This window comes from Sipha flava, unplaced genomic scaffold (assembly GCF_003268045.1).
Source record: "Sipha flava isolate LNK unplaced genomic scaffold, YSA_version1 536_pilon_pilon, whole genome shotgun sequence".
NCBI classification, from domain to species: Eukaryota; Metazoa; Arthropoda; class Insecta; order Hemiptera; family Aphididae; genus Sipha; species Sipha flava.
The window spans coordinates 43,579-62,175 of NW_020273517.1; the positions used below are offsets into that span (position 1 = coordinate 43,579).

General features: G+C 38.3%; 1 protein-coding gene across 1 annotated transcript; it reads right to left on the reverse strand.

Moving 5' to 3' along the window:
• Positions 1-17,226: 17,226 nt before the first annotated feature.
• Positions 17,227-18,036, reverse strand: LOC112690965 (ATP-dependent DNA helicase pif1-like). The gene is made up of 2 exons (XM_025565071.1): positions 17,911-18,036; positions 17,227-17,835 (listed from the first exon to the last, which is right to left on the reverse strand). The coding sequence occupies exons 1-2, from the start codon at positions 18,034-18,036 to the stop codon at positions 17,227-17,229; spliced, it is 735 nt and encodes a 244-aa protein (XP_025420856.1).
• Between the last annotated feature and the right edge of the window lie 561 nt (positions 18,037-18,597).

The following is an 18,597-nucleotide window of genomic DNA, read 5'->3' on the forward strand; positions in this document are numbered from 1 at the left end:
GTATTGGTCGGGTATACGTGACGAACGATGCGGTATACGGTTGCCTCTACGGTTACCCTAAACCGAGTGCAGTGCGATTATTACTTATAAGTTTCATCGCGCGCGCGCGTGGGTCAATGCCAATCGAACGGTTTAACGTAGAAATATTGTATACTCGCCGTGAGAACCAATCGGCCGACGCGATAAATCTGCACTGCATGAAGGAAACGTCGTTATTTGTCGCCGCGCGTAGCCGACAGCTTTCTGTATACGGCGTGGGCGACAGGACCACGATGATAAATACGTTGCGAAGAAAGCTCTCGCGTCTCCATCTCTCTCTCTCTCTCTCTCTCTCTCTCTCTTGTCTGTTTCTCCGCTACAAGTCCTGACCGTCGGTTTTAGGTTATTATGATTAATATTTTACCCTAACGTTTCACTATCATAATAGCATAATATTGAGAGATGAACATAAAATACTTAAGCATAGTAAATCCTTCTGACATTTTTCACTTGATCAAAAGTTTTAAAATGCTCTGAAGTGGTTCACTTAAACAACAGCATTTCATTACCTATAAAAACAGCGCCGTATTAGCGGATAAGCACTATGGCACTGTGACTACGGCTATACAAATATACAAATATACGTGACTATGGTTTTTTTGTAATATTTTATGTTTATTATTGTTACAAGTTAATGTACAATTGGTACGACTTTACGCAGAACAAACAGGGACGGATCTAGAAATATGAAACGAGGGGGGGGGGCATGATTTGTATTTATAGAAAGACAAAATGTATAACTTTATTAAATACATGTTTATTATAAAAGTTTAAGATATAAGACACAGTTCAGAATTTATTTGTATTTGAAATAGAAATATTTTTATTACACTTATCGTCGGAGAAAAAATATGTATTGTATTGATGGTTTTATAATCATTTTACGATAAAGTTATGATTTACTTTAATTTTTTTTTTTTTTTTACATCGTCGAATCACACTCTTTTCAAGAACAGTTCAACGCATAGTAATACTGACTATGAAGTAAACATACATAGGATATACTTCTTATAGCCCTCGTCAGATTTTTTTCATATGAAAATAGATAAAATAGCTGAGTTGGTCAGTGTAATATGTAGGTCGAGTATAATGTGTACTGTTATTCGTGAATAAGTATTCGAAAGACACTTTTTAGTGGACGTATACAAATATGTTTGCATTTAAATGTTATGTTCCCAGTGCTTATTACAGGTAAGTCTGCTTCGTTACACAGGAATTGGTGCACGGCGACAATGTGCATAATTTATTATTAAGATCGATAAAAAACGAGCATGTCGTGGAACGCAGTCATTTAAGCGCACGCATTGCAAATTCATTCGGACGATTCGTGTGTATTACGTGATTTTGTAATAATGCGAGTTACACTTTTTGCGCATCAACCGGTGAAAACGGCTATAACGAAATAATAAATAAAATCTCTTTTGCTATACACGTACGGGATCGGTTTCCAAAACGAGTTTGATCGAACAGCCGAAATAAAAATAATAATATACATATATATATTATGTGCTAAAGCGTTTGTGTTTCGCGATCGCTGATCTCTCTTTTAAATTGAAATTATGTATTTTCGGTAAAATAATAATAATAATATACGCGTGTAAAGGTCATGGATTGCGATGTTTCGGCAAATTGGACTACCGGCGCGGCGGAGCGCGCGAGATGAACGTAGTTGCGGAACAGAACAAACAGCTCAATTCATGTACGAGAGGAAAAAAAAATCGTGTGAAATGTGTGAAGAATAATTGTGTGTGACGAGCAAGTTACAGGTTTTATATTATTTCCATACATCATACATCGTTTGTATATATATATATATATATATATATACATTAGTTACGAAGACTACTTTTTTATTAATATTTCAAATAAATAGAGAAAAAACAATTACGAAAAACCGTTACCATACCTCAAATCTGGCGTCACGCAAATACACATAATTTGTATGAAAAATGTGAAAACGAGCGTGCGCCATCGCAACCGTAATAATAATGTGTGCGCTCGGAAAATTGCAATCTCTAAAAGTGATGCATTTTATGCGTCGATTTGTCACCGATGCACGACGCGATCGGTGTTGAAATTGAATGTTATGGTCAATGTATAATAATAATATAATAATGCGAGTGAAACGATTATTTGCATATCGATCAATCTTATGCATGATAACAGCTAAAACGAGGTCCGTATTTAAATAAGTCTAGAAATTCATAATTCAGAATAATTCGCATACACGATTACTCCTTTTTGTTTTTTTTTTTTTTTTAATAAAATGAACAAATTAACGATGCATTGTTATTTTTTCGCATCGGCATTGCATTATTTTACAACCAATTGTTTATTATGTTTATTATTGTACTCGTCTAAACTTGTCTGTACTCGCGTACAGTTTTGCAATTTCCATACAAGTACAACATGTGTACAACCGTATAAATATTTCATTCGCCTTGAATTTTCTAATTTTCCGTGTGCCAACCGTCCATGAATAAAATGTATATTACGTTATGAATTTAAATATTTACACATAACTCTACGGACATGTTTGGATGTTTTAATGCACATATTTTGAAACGTACATACGTGTGCAATCGTTTTTTCATGATCGTTCGATGCGCGAAACCAACAAACTCTCGTTATACCTACGCGACATCCCAGGAGTCGTACTACCACTATCTTCGTATAATCGGATTATCACCGGTTTCACGTACCAGTTAACATCATTATTATGATTTATTGTATCTATTACAAATATTTCGCGGCGTTAAAAAATACAACAGACTAATATATGTGTATTGCAACATAATTATTATACACGTACATAATTTCGAGTGTCGGAAAGTATGTCGGAGACTTGGAGAACTTTATTTTTTCCAATATCATTTATGATATGGTATAAAACAGGGATGGGCAATTCAAAGTTACAAGAGGATCAAATTTTAGAAATTTAAAACCGAGCGGGTCAGAGCATTGAAAGCGAAAAAAAAGTCATTCGACAAAATATGTGTTTTAACTAGCGTCTATGTTACACGAAAATAATAAATTCAACACACACGACACGAATGACACGAAGACACTAATACAGTTAGTTACGTAAACATATTATGTATGACATTTAGACATTTAACGATGATTAACGTCAGACAACAATTATTGTATCAACATACGGTAAACTTTAAAATTCTACGATGTAATTTGAAAATATATGACGGGCCGGATAAAAAAGGCTCGCAAGCCGGACGTGGCCCGCGGGCCGCCAGTTGCCCACCCCTGGTACGAAATAAAAAACGGTCACATCTCGGGAAACCTGTAACTGTTTTACGAAGTTTTTAACAACAGTTTCGAGTAAAAAAAAAAAAAAAATAAATAAATAATCCGGTACGTACGATGATACAAGAACGCGTATTGTAACGCAGTGCATTACGTATGCGTGTCATCGTCATAGTGGTCTTGGGTTTCGTTGGCGACGGCTAACGGTGTGCGCACTACATTGATACGATGTTATGTTACGGTCGCAACAGTGAGGGAGAGAGCGAAAGAGAAAATTGTACGAAAACACGAACAAAATAATATACGCGCTAATATACACCGATAAAATATTATGTTCGACTGCGTACGTCGTCGGTATCTTCTCCGAAGATGTGTCACATCTCTGGCCCGTACGTGTATATTATACTCGTGTACGACTTGACGCGGTTGGCTCGCAGGAAACGAGTTTTCGCCATCGGTCCGCGCGACGGGTGAAAGTCTTATCTCGTCGATGGACCATATATTCGTTTACGATACACGCGTTATCATTACTGTTATAACAGCGCGGTCGTCTGTCAATCGTATCGTTTGTAGCCGCCCGTGGTTAAAATACGTCTCGTCGACACTGTAGTGCAGGGGCGGCCGCACGGTCGGTCGCGGACGACTTCAGATTCGATCGTGTTAGAATTTATTTTCAGGCCACGAAAATTTAATCGTGACGGTTATGAACAAATTGTCGATACATTTTATCTGTACGTTTTTTATCTTTTATACTGGTTTTTAAAAAAAAAATTTCCAAAAATGTCGATCTTCAAAGGTCAAGTATATTTTTAGTAGATCGTGGCCGAAAAAAGTTTGGCCGCCTCTGCTATAGTGTATGACAAGTTGTACGCACCACTACGCTCATCAGATCACACACTCGCGTGCGCGCGCGAACTTGGACGTGACATAGAACCGCGTGCAGGTATTTTCCGTCCTAGGACATTAAAACCAAAACGAAAACCATGTTGTTAGGAGTGATCGGAAACATAAAAATGTAGTACAACACTCGCAAGTCACTAATACTCCGACGGTTAGACATGACAATTGTTTCCAGATTTTATCCGAACGCGAATCACGGCGTACGAATTCGACAGTATTCGCCCGGCGAACCCGACCACTGCTGTCCTGGGTATATTGTAATTACGTCGAGGACGAGCAACCGGTGGCTCGCGTTAAGTTTCAAAAAAACGTTGTACCGTACAATTGATTCGATCGAACGTTCCGACGTTGGACGTTCATTTCGAATCTTAAATTTAGCGTATTCGACGGCACGCGGTAACACGTTTTGCTGAATGTTGATTACACGTTTGTCCGCTGTCGAACTCGTTTTAACACTCCGACGGAATGTGACGTATTGCGCGCAGCCAACGGTCGCATCGCAGTGAAACCGTGTCGGCCGTGTCGTACAAGTGTCGTGCAGCCCGGCTCCGCAGTTTCGGTTTTCGGCAGTTTAGATTTTAAAGGGCGAAGGATCACCGGGGACCGAAATCGGCCAGCGTCCCTGATTCACGCGCCAACACGTGCGTCGCGGATTCCGAGCACAGGCGGATATTGGGGGGGGGGGCTTGAGGGACTATTTAGGAAAAACCATACTTTGCAGGTTATAAAGGAAATAAAGGAATAGATTTATACGGTTAAAATAATATTAGTAGCTATTCAATATTTGATTTTTTTATGTTCTTATTGGATACCTGTATATATTTGGTGCCTCGACTAAAATAAAGCAGGAGTAGCCACTAGTTAGTAGGTTGAAGCGTTTAAAAACGTCTGTTCACGCCGATAGATAATACAAAAATGTTAAGCCCCCCACGGATGTGACAAAACATCCGTCTACGATTCCGAGAAGAAGAAAACCCGTTTCACCCCAACGATAGAGATCGCAGCCGCTCCTCGGGACCGGTTTTGGAAAAATCGGTTCCGTTTTTCAATTGGAAGTCCGCGGGGCGCGTGTCCGTTTTGAAATTGATCGTTAGCGTTCCGTTCGTTTTGAATCGATTAACTCGCGTCGAAGCGGTGAAAAACGCAAAAAACCGTGATCACCATACACGATTGCTACCGCTACGCGCACGAAAACTTCTGCTGGATTTCCACTGAGTATCGTCATTTACACGATGTTGGATGAGTTAGAGGTTGATTTAAACCAATCGGAACGATAACGATAAGTTTGAAGTGTACGCCGATAAACGCGTTTCCTCGCGAAGATCAATTCGATTTTCGATTATTTTTTATGTCGTATATATTCTTATTCTGAGTTATGAATTAATCGATGATTTAAAACTAACCATGAAGAAAACTCACTACTTATAACGATAACTTAAACCAGTTAAGATTACAAGTTAATCAAAATTTTGTAAAACGAGTCATTAAGGAGAAATAGGTTAAAAATGCACTTCTCAACTTGATTTTCAGGTTTACTCTTTCCAGTAAAAATTTCAATCATAATGTTTTATTGTAATCAGTGTTAACACAAGACCATATCTAAAGCTTTAGTAAAAGTAAACGCCGTGCATTTTTTACCGTTGTAAATTAATTACCTTTTTGAAATTGATATTTCGAAACGAGGAAGACGCACAAGAACTGTCAAAGTTGAAGTTTTGAAATATATTTTTTACGTTTATATTTTTGAATCATGTAAGTTGGTATTATTATCCTATTTCAATTAATTTCCGTTTTTATTATTTAATGTTAGTATTTCTTCAACTTTTTATATTTTTTTTAAACCAGAACAATGTTTTTTTTTTTTGGAAAACAAATTTTTTTCCGCAGCATGTATTCCGAAAATGTGTACTTTTTTTTTTTTTTATTCGTTAGTTGGATTTAATAAACCTGATTTCATTATAGAAATTTATGTTTAGATATACTCATATATAATATACGTTTAAAATTATAGCCCCAAAACGAAAAACTTTTGTTTTAATGGAACGAGATGCGAGTTAAACCTAACCTGGATGGGAAAGACGTTCTTTTAAGGCTATGAGGGAACTTTCCAAGCACTATAAACGACCGGGTCAATACAGACGGGCTTACGGTCGAGCAAAGATTTTATATATTTATATATATATATGTTATGTGATTTATTGGCTTCCGATGACGTCGTGATTTCGACATTTTCTACAACAAACCTGACCGACACACGTCGGTAACACTATTATAGGTAGTGCTCCCCCGCAACGATCAAACGCGTATAATAAGTAATAACTCTCGTTTATTGCGCGCGGCTACGTTATACTACGACAGACGTTCTCGTACGTGTGACAATGAAACAGTAGGAGAGAGAGGAATAAAGGAAATAATATCTTATACCGATTTATAGATGTATATATTTTTTTATTTCCATCTACCTCCGTCCCGATCGTCGCGCGAAAGTAGTAAATTTGTTCGGTTTTTTTTTTCATTTATTTATTTATTTTTATTTTGTCCGACGTGTCGTCTCACAAATACGCATTGCTTTATACTTTATTAGCCCGGCGAGTCCTCGCGCACTGCAGAAGGTATTTTAAAAGGTCCATCGGGTATAGCGATAAAACACATTTCATCGCCATAAAACCACGTCGAGTTCGAGAGTCGGTCGATGAAAAATGCAATCAGACGATAATAATAAGCGCACGTCCAACCACTCGTGCACGTTGCACCGCTGCACCACTGCACCGGATCAATACGATTACACATTACGTGTTCAGAGTGGAAGAAAACGGCTCTTCGCACACAAGTTGGCTGGTGAAAACCACGACTGTGTACGTTAATGATATTATTATACTTATAATAATAATTATCTTTTATTACAATACTCAATCACCTGATGATCACTATACATATCAGAAACGACAAAGTACATAGAATTTGATGTAGTGGTTCCTTTAATACTCTAGACGTGTTTATAAGGGTGGAATTTTCGAAAATCGCATTTTAAAGAGTAGAAACAGTTTTAGGTTGATGTATACACTTTTTAACTTTTCGGTTAGACTTAGAAAATATTTTATTTTGCTAATCAACCACGGGAATTGAAATCGTACTGTACATAGAAACGCTCGCCGTGGGCTGCTGCAGTGAGTTTACCCTTTGAGTCCGACTCTAAGAAAAAATTAAAAAAGTCAATATTTTTTTTTGGCTCAACTTTTTATCATAAACCAAAAAGGTCTCTGATTTTTTTTCAAAATTTTTTTTTTTACTCTTCCCCCACTTTTTTAACCGGAACTCATAAGTCCCACCAAGACTCAGCGCATACCGATTTTGAATCTAAATCAAATATAAATATAAATAATATATATATAATAATAAAATATATAAAACGAATATAAGTCTAACCGCTAAACGTTCGTGATTCGATCGTTTTAAAAATCAACTACGTACTGTTATATGTATAGCAATAATTATTACGACGAGATGTACGTTATGCATAACAGTGAACCAAACTGTTATAATACGATACCGCTGTTGTGTGTATGCACATTCGTATTCGTATACAAACTGCAGTCGTCATCGAAATCCGATTCTATAGATTATACTGTATATTATAAATTATATCCAGATGACTTATGCATTTTTATTTGAACTCCTTAGACGATGATTTCCCAGCTAAACCGTGTGTCAATAACTAACGGTTTTTGAAACATCAATTTGTAATTGTCATTTTTGACCTTCGTGACATATCATGGCTCCTCCGAAAACTTGAGGGCTAGATGAGATAAATGTTGGCATTTCTACATTTGGCCGTCTTTCATTTTTTGCCCTTGTTGGTTACTACGGTGTACAGAACTGTTTTATGCTAACCGGTAATTTAATCATTATGACCGATCGTTGCTTCAGCTCATCTTTTATATAATGTAATTCCGAATATACAGAAATAAAATATGTATTCTTGCGGACGCGTTGGCTATGGCCACTTTGCCGGTTACGCACCTATACAGTTGTAACCTCGTTGGAATTTGCATATTCGATAGGTTTTTTTTTTTAAATAATCGGTTAGTTATAGACGCGTTTTTGAATGAAACGTACGACAATGTTTTCAGAGAAAAATGTTATTTTCGAAATTAAACTTTCTACGGCGACGAATGTTATCCATAAAATATCATGTATATAAGGAGACGATTTCAATCGTTATCTGCAGTGCTGATTAAATATTAACTAGTACAGTGAAACTTCCATTAGCGGTCACCTCTTACACACGGCCACCTCTGTGTGTTCTTTCATCCCACCAAGAGTTATGCCATGTATTGTCACATATACAGGACGGCTATCTCCAAATAGTGGTCTTTATTTATGGTCCCTACGGTGAGTGTTAATTGGAAGTTGCACTGTACCTATATACGCCCGCGGGCGAGTTGGTAAATTTTTATGTGTTGGCTCCCACCGCGCAAAAGAATGTTACAGTCGTGTAAAAATAACGCTCCAAGGAAAACTCTGAAACGTTTCATTGTGACTTCCATTGGACGTCTAAAACCATTCTGTAAACGCAATATCATATGTTGTTTGTAACAATGCATAAACCATCATAGAGCTATAAAACCAGTTATATTATTTAAATAGTTTTTCAGATACACGACAGTAACGTGCTCTAAAAACTATTCCTAGGATGTTTTATTTTACATATTTAATTTATTTTGATTTCAAATAGATAGTTTTAAATTTTATGTTCCAGTTATATTTTACCAAATATTTTTAGGAACATCTCCGTCAAAATAATTATTTATATAATATGTAACCCGTTTTACGTGGTTTTAAATAATTATACTTAAGTTGACACAAATATCTTTAATAAATATTGGTTATTAGCATTTAAAATGGATTAAATTTAACGTAAAATTTTGACGAGCGAATCGTAACTATAGTTACGTTTTTTACTCTACTTTGCACAAATAATATTATTTTTAAAAATTATTGTTAAACATATAATATCTGTGCAGTACACATATATAATTTATAAACCGTTTTAATATTATTATAATAATTATTACGAAACAAACTTGATCAACTTGATCTTACATGATTTATCATTGACAGAACTTCCAATTTTAATAATATCTTATCTATCGTCCAAATAAATTTCTCCTCTGGTTTATAAATTGCTTCTTTTTCTACTCAATATAAAAATTTTAGAATTAGATTAAAATTAAAGGCTAAAAGGTAAATTTTACAGATTTATGCATAGATGGATGAGTGAAATGATAAGAGAAGATAGAATAAGGGAACAAATATGTGAGAGGTAGTATTGGTGTAACGCCGATAGTGGACAAGACGAAAGAAAATAGACTGAAATGGTTTGGACATTTGATGAGGCGAGAAGAAACGTTAAGCAGTAAGAGTGGTTATGAAAATGATCGTTAAGTGGAAAAGAGGAAGAAAAAGACCAAAAAAGAAATGTTTGGATACGATTGAGAATGATATGAGGGCTGTTGGTGTATGCCTAGAAAAAATATAAATTGTCGAAATGAATGGGGAGGTTTAGGACAAAGGTGACTGACCCCAAATAGAGGGGAGAAAGTCGAAGAAGAATAATAATAATATATAATTAGGTATATTATGAAAGAGGAAAGAGGTGGATGAATATATTGGTCTCTAAAAAAATTCTGCACATGTCTATGGTTTTTATTAATATTTTATGATTAACTGATTTATTACCATTATTGAAGTAAGTCTGACGCCAATTTTTTTTAGGGGTGGCCATATTTTGGTTGGAATTATTTGTGCTTGGTTTATTTCTTGAAATTAAACACATCATTATTACACACACTATATTTTTATTATTACGATAATTTTGATACAAATATCTTACAGTTTTTTTTTTTTTTTTGGTTGGTCTAGTTTACGGTTGATTTTTGGTAATTGTTCCGCTGAAGTCATTGAATATTTATATCCATCAACTGAAAAATTGATTATGCGAAATTGATCACGTGTGAAAATGCTGTTAATCTTATTATCCTCACATATGTTGACGATTTCATTTTTCTCAGGCAAAAAGTTGCAATTCCTATGATAAGGATTTTTCCAAACGGAAAAAAAATACTTTACGAACCCGACTAGATTTTCTGACTGCACCGACTCCACTATCTTTGTCCATTGATATTGATATTATTAATATATGGTATTAATAAACAGAATCTAATATACGAGTATAATCAGTTAAGTACTGAAATAACGCATATATGATATATGTATATATTTACCAAGTTTAACAATAATAGTGTTACTATGGTGCATTCCATGAAATAAGAGCCAATAAATATAAATAATACTAAATACAAATAAGTTGAGTTTGGATAGAATTTCAATGTAGCGTTATAGTCTCCTTTGGAAAAAAACGTTATCTCGACCTGAATCATCAATTTTTTTTTTTTTTTTTAACTCGAGTCATAAACCGAGATTATGAAAAAAAACGATTCGTTATTATTAAACACCTGTAGAGTTTTAAATGTTTTACGGTAGGTCTTTTGAACTTAACTGGATCGATTTGAAAAATATTAATAATTCTCCGAGCATTGCGTTAATTTCGTTTAGTTTTGAACCTGTTTACTACACTCGAGTAACGGACGACCGAATGAAGTCGCCCAGTTGTCGAAGAAAAAAAAAAACCGAATCGTTTGCTCTAATTCGGCCCACGGCAATGATAAGTGTACGCCCGATTATCCTCGCGCGACGCGTACTCGTATAATTTAATACGAATTCAGTGCGGGTGCGTGTACCGTTTCTGATCGACGAACCGTTATACCAAGGACACGGCACGCGCTCACAAATTAGAATTCGGTTAAACACTGTTCGGTGGCGTTCTCAGAAATTTCCAATGGGGTAGAAGGGGTTAATCAAAAACCAACGACGTATCGCCATCACTTATCAGTAAATTATTATCAATAATTTTTTTTTTTTTTTTTTTTTATTGTCCTATTGATATATTTATACTGTAATTGTGTAAACATAAATTGTACAATGAGATAATACGTCTACACATGCCTCGCTAATATAGAAAAAATCGATCGTAAAATAAAAAGAAGCAGCCCAATAGGAGAAGGGTCAAAGCCCCATGATCTCCCCCCCCCCTCGTGAGTACGTCCGTGGCACACACACATTTATATATATATATATATATATATATATGGCTACAGTGTTACTTTAGTTACGATATATTGTTCGTTTATTATTTCGAATCTGTTCGCGGACCGTACGGCAAACGGAAACAATTTTCAATTTATTTAAAAACACCGTTCGTACAGTGACATAGCAGTTCAACGTGTAGAATAACCTGCGAGACGTGTAGCGAACTGTGCTTTCCATTACCGCAAAATACGCATAACAATGCAAATTTATTTATTTATATTTTATTTGTTTGCTTGCATTGGAAATATTATAGCAAAACACTGCAAATACCACACGTAAAAGTAGTGCGATACCGCAGAAATTACAAAAAAAAAAAAAAAAAACACAGGACTGCATACAAAAAATACTACGATATTAGCGTGGATTAAAACCGTTCCTCCGTTGCCGGCGATCAGGTGCGTGCTTAGGGTAAGGTTTTGTGTGTTCAACCCACACCTCCGGACATTTCAACGAAATTAGAAAAAAAAATATTGTTGAAAATTATCATATTATGTATCTTATTATTTTATGTTAACGTCTTATCAAGCCACATAAGATGGTTTGGAGATGGATAGGAAGTTGAAACGTAACCAAAACTCCGAATTCGTACATAAGCAACGGACGCGCGACCTGTTACCGATAACGCTTGGCAAAGACGTTGAGCAACCATAGTTCGAATAAAATACATATGCATCGGTAAGCCACGAATAGTTCGCGGCTAAGATACGCGCCCCCAATATTTACGTGCATCGGAAACGTGTGTGCGCGTTAAACGAGATCAATCGAGAAGTATTTTGAAATACTTGCGCGTTGCCGTCCCGCGCGTACTTCGCTCGATTGTGTGGGGCAACGGGGACGACGACCATTGGGAACTAAGAACTCACGACCGGTTACTAAATATGACGGGGAATTAAACAATTCGTTACTACAGCATTCGCTGCCGCTTATTCGTGCTGTACGGATTGCGGTCGTACCATAACCGTTTGCAAAGGGGTATATGATGCCACCGTGCGTCGGCTAATAGGATTTCAAATATCAAATCATTCGGTCCAGCGCCGAATCGTGTCCACGTTCTCAGTGGCGACATGTTGCTGTATCAAATTCGAGATATTCCGTTGGATCGCTGCGCGACCGTTGATTGCCGGATTGAAAAAAATTATAAATAAATACAATAAAAACCGTTCTCGCGTCAGACCGGTGAATAGGGCTTGGCTCGGGCCGTTCGTTGTTCGCAACGATGTCGAGGCGAGGAAAAAAATGTTTCGCGTTAAGACACGTGAACGTCGTACGCGCGTGTCCGCGACTAAACGGCCGCGGGTCCTTTGGACGGAAACGCGTCCTTCGGCCAACGGCTGCCGCGGCGGTACGCTTTCGCGAATCCAACAATACCGCTGGCTCGCCACGTGCAACGTTCACGTTAACGCGGCGATAATTGTACGCGCGTGTCGATGAACTGAAATCTCTTGATCGACGACTGATCGGCAATAAACGATCGAGTATTTACCGCGCGTCACATCGAAACCGAATCGATTTACACCGTCTCGACGGCACGCGCGTCCTCCCGGGAAACCAGTTAGTCGGTCGCGCGTCGTTTACGGTGCGGTACACCAGCGGACGATATTGGCTCGCGGTAATGCGTATCGATCCCGTTTTCGATGCACCCGGAGCTAGAGCGCGTGCCCGAAAGGATTACGATATCGCGTACAGGAGACGGTTGGCAGGTGACGTCGAACCGCTATGACGCGGCTAATTTGTTTGTACACAACGTCGCCACGGTCGAGGGACCGCGTAACGATTATTGGATTATAATAATTATGCGGCACGAAACGAAGGTAGACGTGAAATTCACTATCTCCGATCGCGCGCGTCCGTCCGACTCGTCGATACGTGGTCTTCTTCGTCTTATTAACCATCGAACTCGTTACGGAAATCGGTGTGCCCGTCCGTGCGCGCGCGCGCGCGCATAATATTTAATATTTGTGCGCGCACGATAAACACTGTTATCTGCGCGGTTCGATCTTCTGGGCGATATTTAGCATTAAAATGTCGGGCCATCGGACCTCTCGGAACGGGACGACGGAAAACCACTCGGGGAGATCGTGCGATTACATTACATTACGATGTATTATGAACGCATAAAATAATAACACGTAAGCGGTGCTGTGCGTAAACCGAAAAACCCGTACAGTCATTCACAACGAGCGCGTGGAAACGGTTGAAATATTAAAGGCGATCCGTGTTCGATAAACACGCGCGTTACGACCGCGTATTCGTGTAATGCGTTATCATACGTAACGTGTGAAGTGTAATTTGTGCGCATTTTAACGCGCACGATAATGAGGACGATACCACGCGGCAGGATTCGATCGGAGACCGAGGTCCGGTGCGGTATTTCGGAGTTCGACAGAAACGAAACGGCGTATGAATTCCACGCGGAGAGACGGTCCGTGTTCGGGTCCAGTGGCGTAGGAAGACCGGCTAGCGCCCCTGGCGAACTAAGAAAAAAACGCTTTTTAACCAATTAAAATTTGACGTTATGATATTTATTTAACCTTTAATTCTGCTGATTTTTCCAAGTATACGATTTATATTTATAAATTATTATTACAGTGTTGATTTTCAACTTTGAAAATTTGCATTTCTCGCTCTATGACTGGTAAATTCATCGATGATTTCTTCATATGAGATTTTTTATGTAAATGCCCTTGTGCCGTTTTCATAATTTCAACATTAAATTCACACGTAGTGCGTATAAACAGACAACATCTACGTATTTCAAAAAATTACAATGGAAAAATTCCGACTTTACTGTAAGATAAAAATACGACTTTTGCACGATTTTGCGCCCTTTTGCGAATCGCGTCCCCGGCGTAGGCACAGTTCGTCATACCCTTGCTACGCCACTGCTCGAGTTGACTGAAGGCGATGCCAACACGGTTGATGTGAAACATAAAATAAACGATAGCGAAATAAAGAAATTCGTCTGCGTCCGAAATCTTTTGGAACGAGTCGGTAAATGTCTTGATATCACAGAATTATACGTCGTGCGTGGAAATATTGCACTCGCTGGCGAGGCCGTGAAGACGATGTGATAAGAAATAATACGCTTTTGCTGGCGATCAGTTTTTTTTTGATAGGTGTACGTTTAAAAACTACCGTCGTTAAGGACCAGCAAACGTTCACGGATCGAGGTAATTTTAAAATTCGGATCAGTTCGAACGGGCGGTGTTGATCTAAACATCAATAAAACAAAATTATAGACATTTGAGATCAATGCCAAAGCTAATTCTTATTTTATTGCTGAGGTCACCTAGTACACAAAAAATATATATTCGCCGCACGGCCATGCCATTTCATTATGTCCGACCGGGAATGATTCATGAACACTATAGCCTCATTAGAAACACATAGTTACTGTTTAACGGTATGCAGTCCGTCAGTTTCGATACTGATGTTTAATTTCGATTTTAATAGATACGCATTTTTAGTAGTTTTATTTTATTTAAAACCTTTACCGTATCCATCGTTACGACGGATTGCACTAAAGAATACGGTCGACCTATTTTGTTGCACGTATCAAAAATACACTCTTCACGCGCATGCAGAAAAGACAAACGCGTTGAAACTTATATTTCGTGGAAGGGTTTTCGGAATCAGAGGCGAAACTAAAAATGTTCACGTCCGGGGAGAACGTTAAAATTACGCCCTATCGTAGACCGAGAATCAAATGCCATTTCTTACAATTTTTTTCTAATAATTAGCATACAATCATAGATATTGAGTTTTGAGCATATTATCAATAACAAATTTAAGACTAGCGATCTAATAGTCAATAATAGATTATATACTACAAAAACTACATCTTTTAAGATGTTACGCCGCGTTTTTTTTTTTTCTAGTTCTCTACTGTTCCGAACGACTGAACAATGCAATTACATTTTTACCACACAAATTGGATTAGGTAGGCAAGCGAGAACAAATTTAGTTTGATTAAAACTGTAATCGACGAAAATTATCAAACACGAATCATGTAATTTTTAAGCTGTGCGGAAGTCTGTCGTCGGAATACACAGAGAATTCGAAATCGAAACCGGAACGCGCACGTATCTTTTCCTACGTCATCGCATATACCCCTTTATTCGTCAACCGTAGCACGAGTTAAGGTACGTTTTCCCTTGTGCGATAGCGAATCTAAGATCGCGCACCGTTATCGTGCGACTACCGGAAAAAATGGAAATAAAATATAGTTGTTTTTCCTCTTAGAGTCGGCGATTTGAATTTGTTCGCGACGCGATTGATTTGTTGTTTTGAAAAAAAAATAATTATGATCCTATGACACTCGTTTTATGATCGACCGCTGGTCGACGTGGGTCGTGTCTTCAACAATTAGTGCTCCGATGACCAAATTTAGCGAAAAGCCGAAGGCGAACGAAGTGACCGGACGTGTTGGTAAAAACGCAAGAGATATGTATTTGTATTGCCAAAGTTCGTATACATCGTACACTAGCGTATGTACACGTCGAAATACTGAGCGCGGCCGAACGACGCGATGTATGAATCACTCTCGGTCGCGACGTAAAATCGTCCAGGACAGGGCCAGGACGACGCGACCGAGAGTGATTCGTATTCGAGTTGGCGGTTCGCGGTCGAAAATCCGAAACATATCGGTTTCGGACGCGCACTCGTACGCGTTTCGAGTGTTCTTGTTGTCCGGTCGGCCGCCGTTGTGGACGTGCGTATACGGCGTAATGTAAGACGAACAGCGAAGCCGGTGGCAATGATAATGACGAGCGTTGATGCGTGTGCACGATCCGCCGGTCGGGGATAGGTATTGAACGGCGAACGCGATATTGGTGGCGGCCGAGTGCGACTGCGTTTTACAAACGAGTGCGCGCGACGGCCGTACGAGGTCTAAAAGGAAACTTGCTCGGGCGTATTTGTTATTGGACCAACAACAAATGTTATTAGCCGACGGACCATTTGCAGCGCACAAAAGGTACAAACACGCGCACACGATCTCGCGATTTATATACGTTGTGCGTTTTGTAATGTTTTTTATTTTACGTGCTCGTACAGAGCGGTACGGATCCGCGGTGGTGCCGTGTTGCGGTTGATGATGACGATGACGCTGCGCGCTCGGACTAAATGGAAATAACGATGCGGAAAAAAAATAATAATAATAATAACAATAATAAAGGAATAAGAATGAAAAGAAAAATAATAAACCATTTGAAAACGCGACGGCGGTGCACTGACGACGTGGTACACGTACTTACGCCGATGTCCGCTGACCCGCGCGGGATCGTGTCAACAATCTCATCTCCGGCCTCGGCGGCACATTCGTATGCATAACAACGCGCACATCATACCGGGTTATTGGTACCGTGCGCCGCGTCGTCCACGCGTCTTCGCGCGTCCGTCCGCCGTGCCCCGTGATTTATAACAACGAAATCCGAACGGAACAAAAGTCGGGTAGGGGTGTAATAATCAGCGTGGGCCAAAACGCCCGGGTTTTGTGGAAAAAACCTTACCCGGTTGGTTTTTTTCAAATAAAATCCTAAAAAACCCGAAAACACCCAAACAAAATTAATATATATATATATATATATAAATGTATGTAACCTGCCAAGATTAATTTGTTAAATCTATTGAAATTTAAATTAATTAAGATTTTTGAAATAATATTTTATACAAATTAATTTAGTTTTTAAGATAATGATTATTATCATAACCTATTCGATAAGTTATAGCTTTTGGCGGCAGAAGCTTTGTTCACGATAAATTTTATCACTTAAGATTCAAAATAAATGTTTTACTAATAGTTATTCATTATGTTATCTACAAAACTTCTTTGTAGACAATATTCTTCACTGATCTATTAGTAGGTGACAAAATCACCAAGCTACTGGGTGAGCTTACGCGTGAGCAAGCTACGTAGAACTGCCCATGTGAAAAACAGTTTTCTCGCAAATCTATTCCTGCAAATTTAAGAGTTTGGCCTTGAGACTTGTTTATAGTCATTGCAAAACAGACTTTCAGGGGAAACTGTAATCGTTTAAATTCAAACGGATGATCATTCGGAATTAAAGGGATTCGTGGTACAAACGCAGTTTCCCCTTTTGCACATTCTGTTAAAATTGTGGCTTCTAATATATTGCGATGTAAAGCTTTGACTTTAAGCCTGGTCCCATTGCACAGTTTAGGCGGTTTCAAATTTCGCAACAACATAATAGGTGTGCCCACACGTAGAATAAGCCTATGATATGGCATGCCCGGTGGTTTCAATGAATTTAAAAATTCAACCGGATAATTAGTTGCATCGTCCATGTTGACCACCGTATCTATAGAAATATATACTTTTTCTTCCCCTTCAAAAGACATCAGCAGTGTATCATTGATAGCCGCCGCTTGGTCATTTTTTGGAGTGAGTATAGCACGTTCACACAACTATTTCATAGGCTTATCATGAATATGAGCAATTTCTGGATAAATTTTTGATAATAAATCCTGAACCGTAATTACAACTGTACACAAATTTTCTGGGATAGTTATCGTTTCATCAAACGATGGATAATCACCATTGCCAATTTCAAGTAAAAGATCTGAAAATCCACCAGCAAACTTTTCCTCTCCCAAGTGTACCCTCATATTTTTTTACATTAAAAAACATCAACATTTCTACTGACCGTTGGTGTTATACTTTTAATTGTACCTACCTAATTAAAAAAATAATTACTACCCATATTAACGTATGATAAAAAAAAAAAAAAAATAGATAAGAGTGAATTTCTATTTTATCCAGAAAAGCAGCCCACTCGGAAAAACAGCTCAGGTTTTTTCGGGCAGGACTTTTTCGTGCCAACCCTGGTCATATTTCTTGCGTAATAAAACGACGGCGAGAAATAACGGGGACGCAAAGATATAAAGCAAAATCATGAAGACGGCTAAATGCAGACAAGCGTCGTTGGCGTTCCGGGTGCTTCGAGACACATCGCCGTCCCCAAAACTGGTTCCGTTGATCGATCGAGCGTCCCTATTGATGGTCGAACGAGTGGTGATATCACGGTAAAGGGTTGTAACGGGGAGGATGGTGCTACTTCCCTTTTGACATGACCGTGTCAACGGTACTGCAGTGTCGAGCGTCGTCGCGTGGTATACGGAGAGAATTGAACAGCGTCCGATGTTCGTTTTATTGAATTTGAACGGATA

Coding starts and splice junctions, on each gene's coding strand:
- LOC112690965 (XM_025565071.1), bottom strand. CDS start 18,036: ATGAGGGTACACTTGGGAGAGGAAAAGTTTGCTGGTGGATTTTCAGAT. Junction 17,836..17,910: donor CAGAAAATTTGTGTACAGTT/GTAATTACGGTT, acceptor CCTATGAAATAG/TTGTGTGAACGTGCTATACT.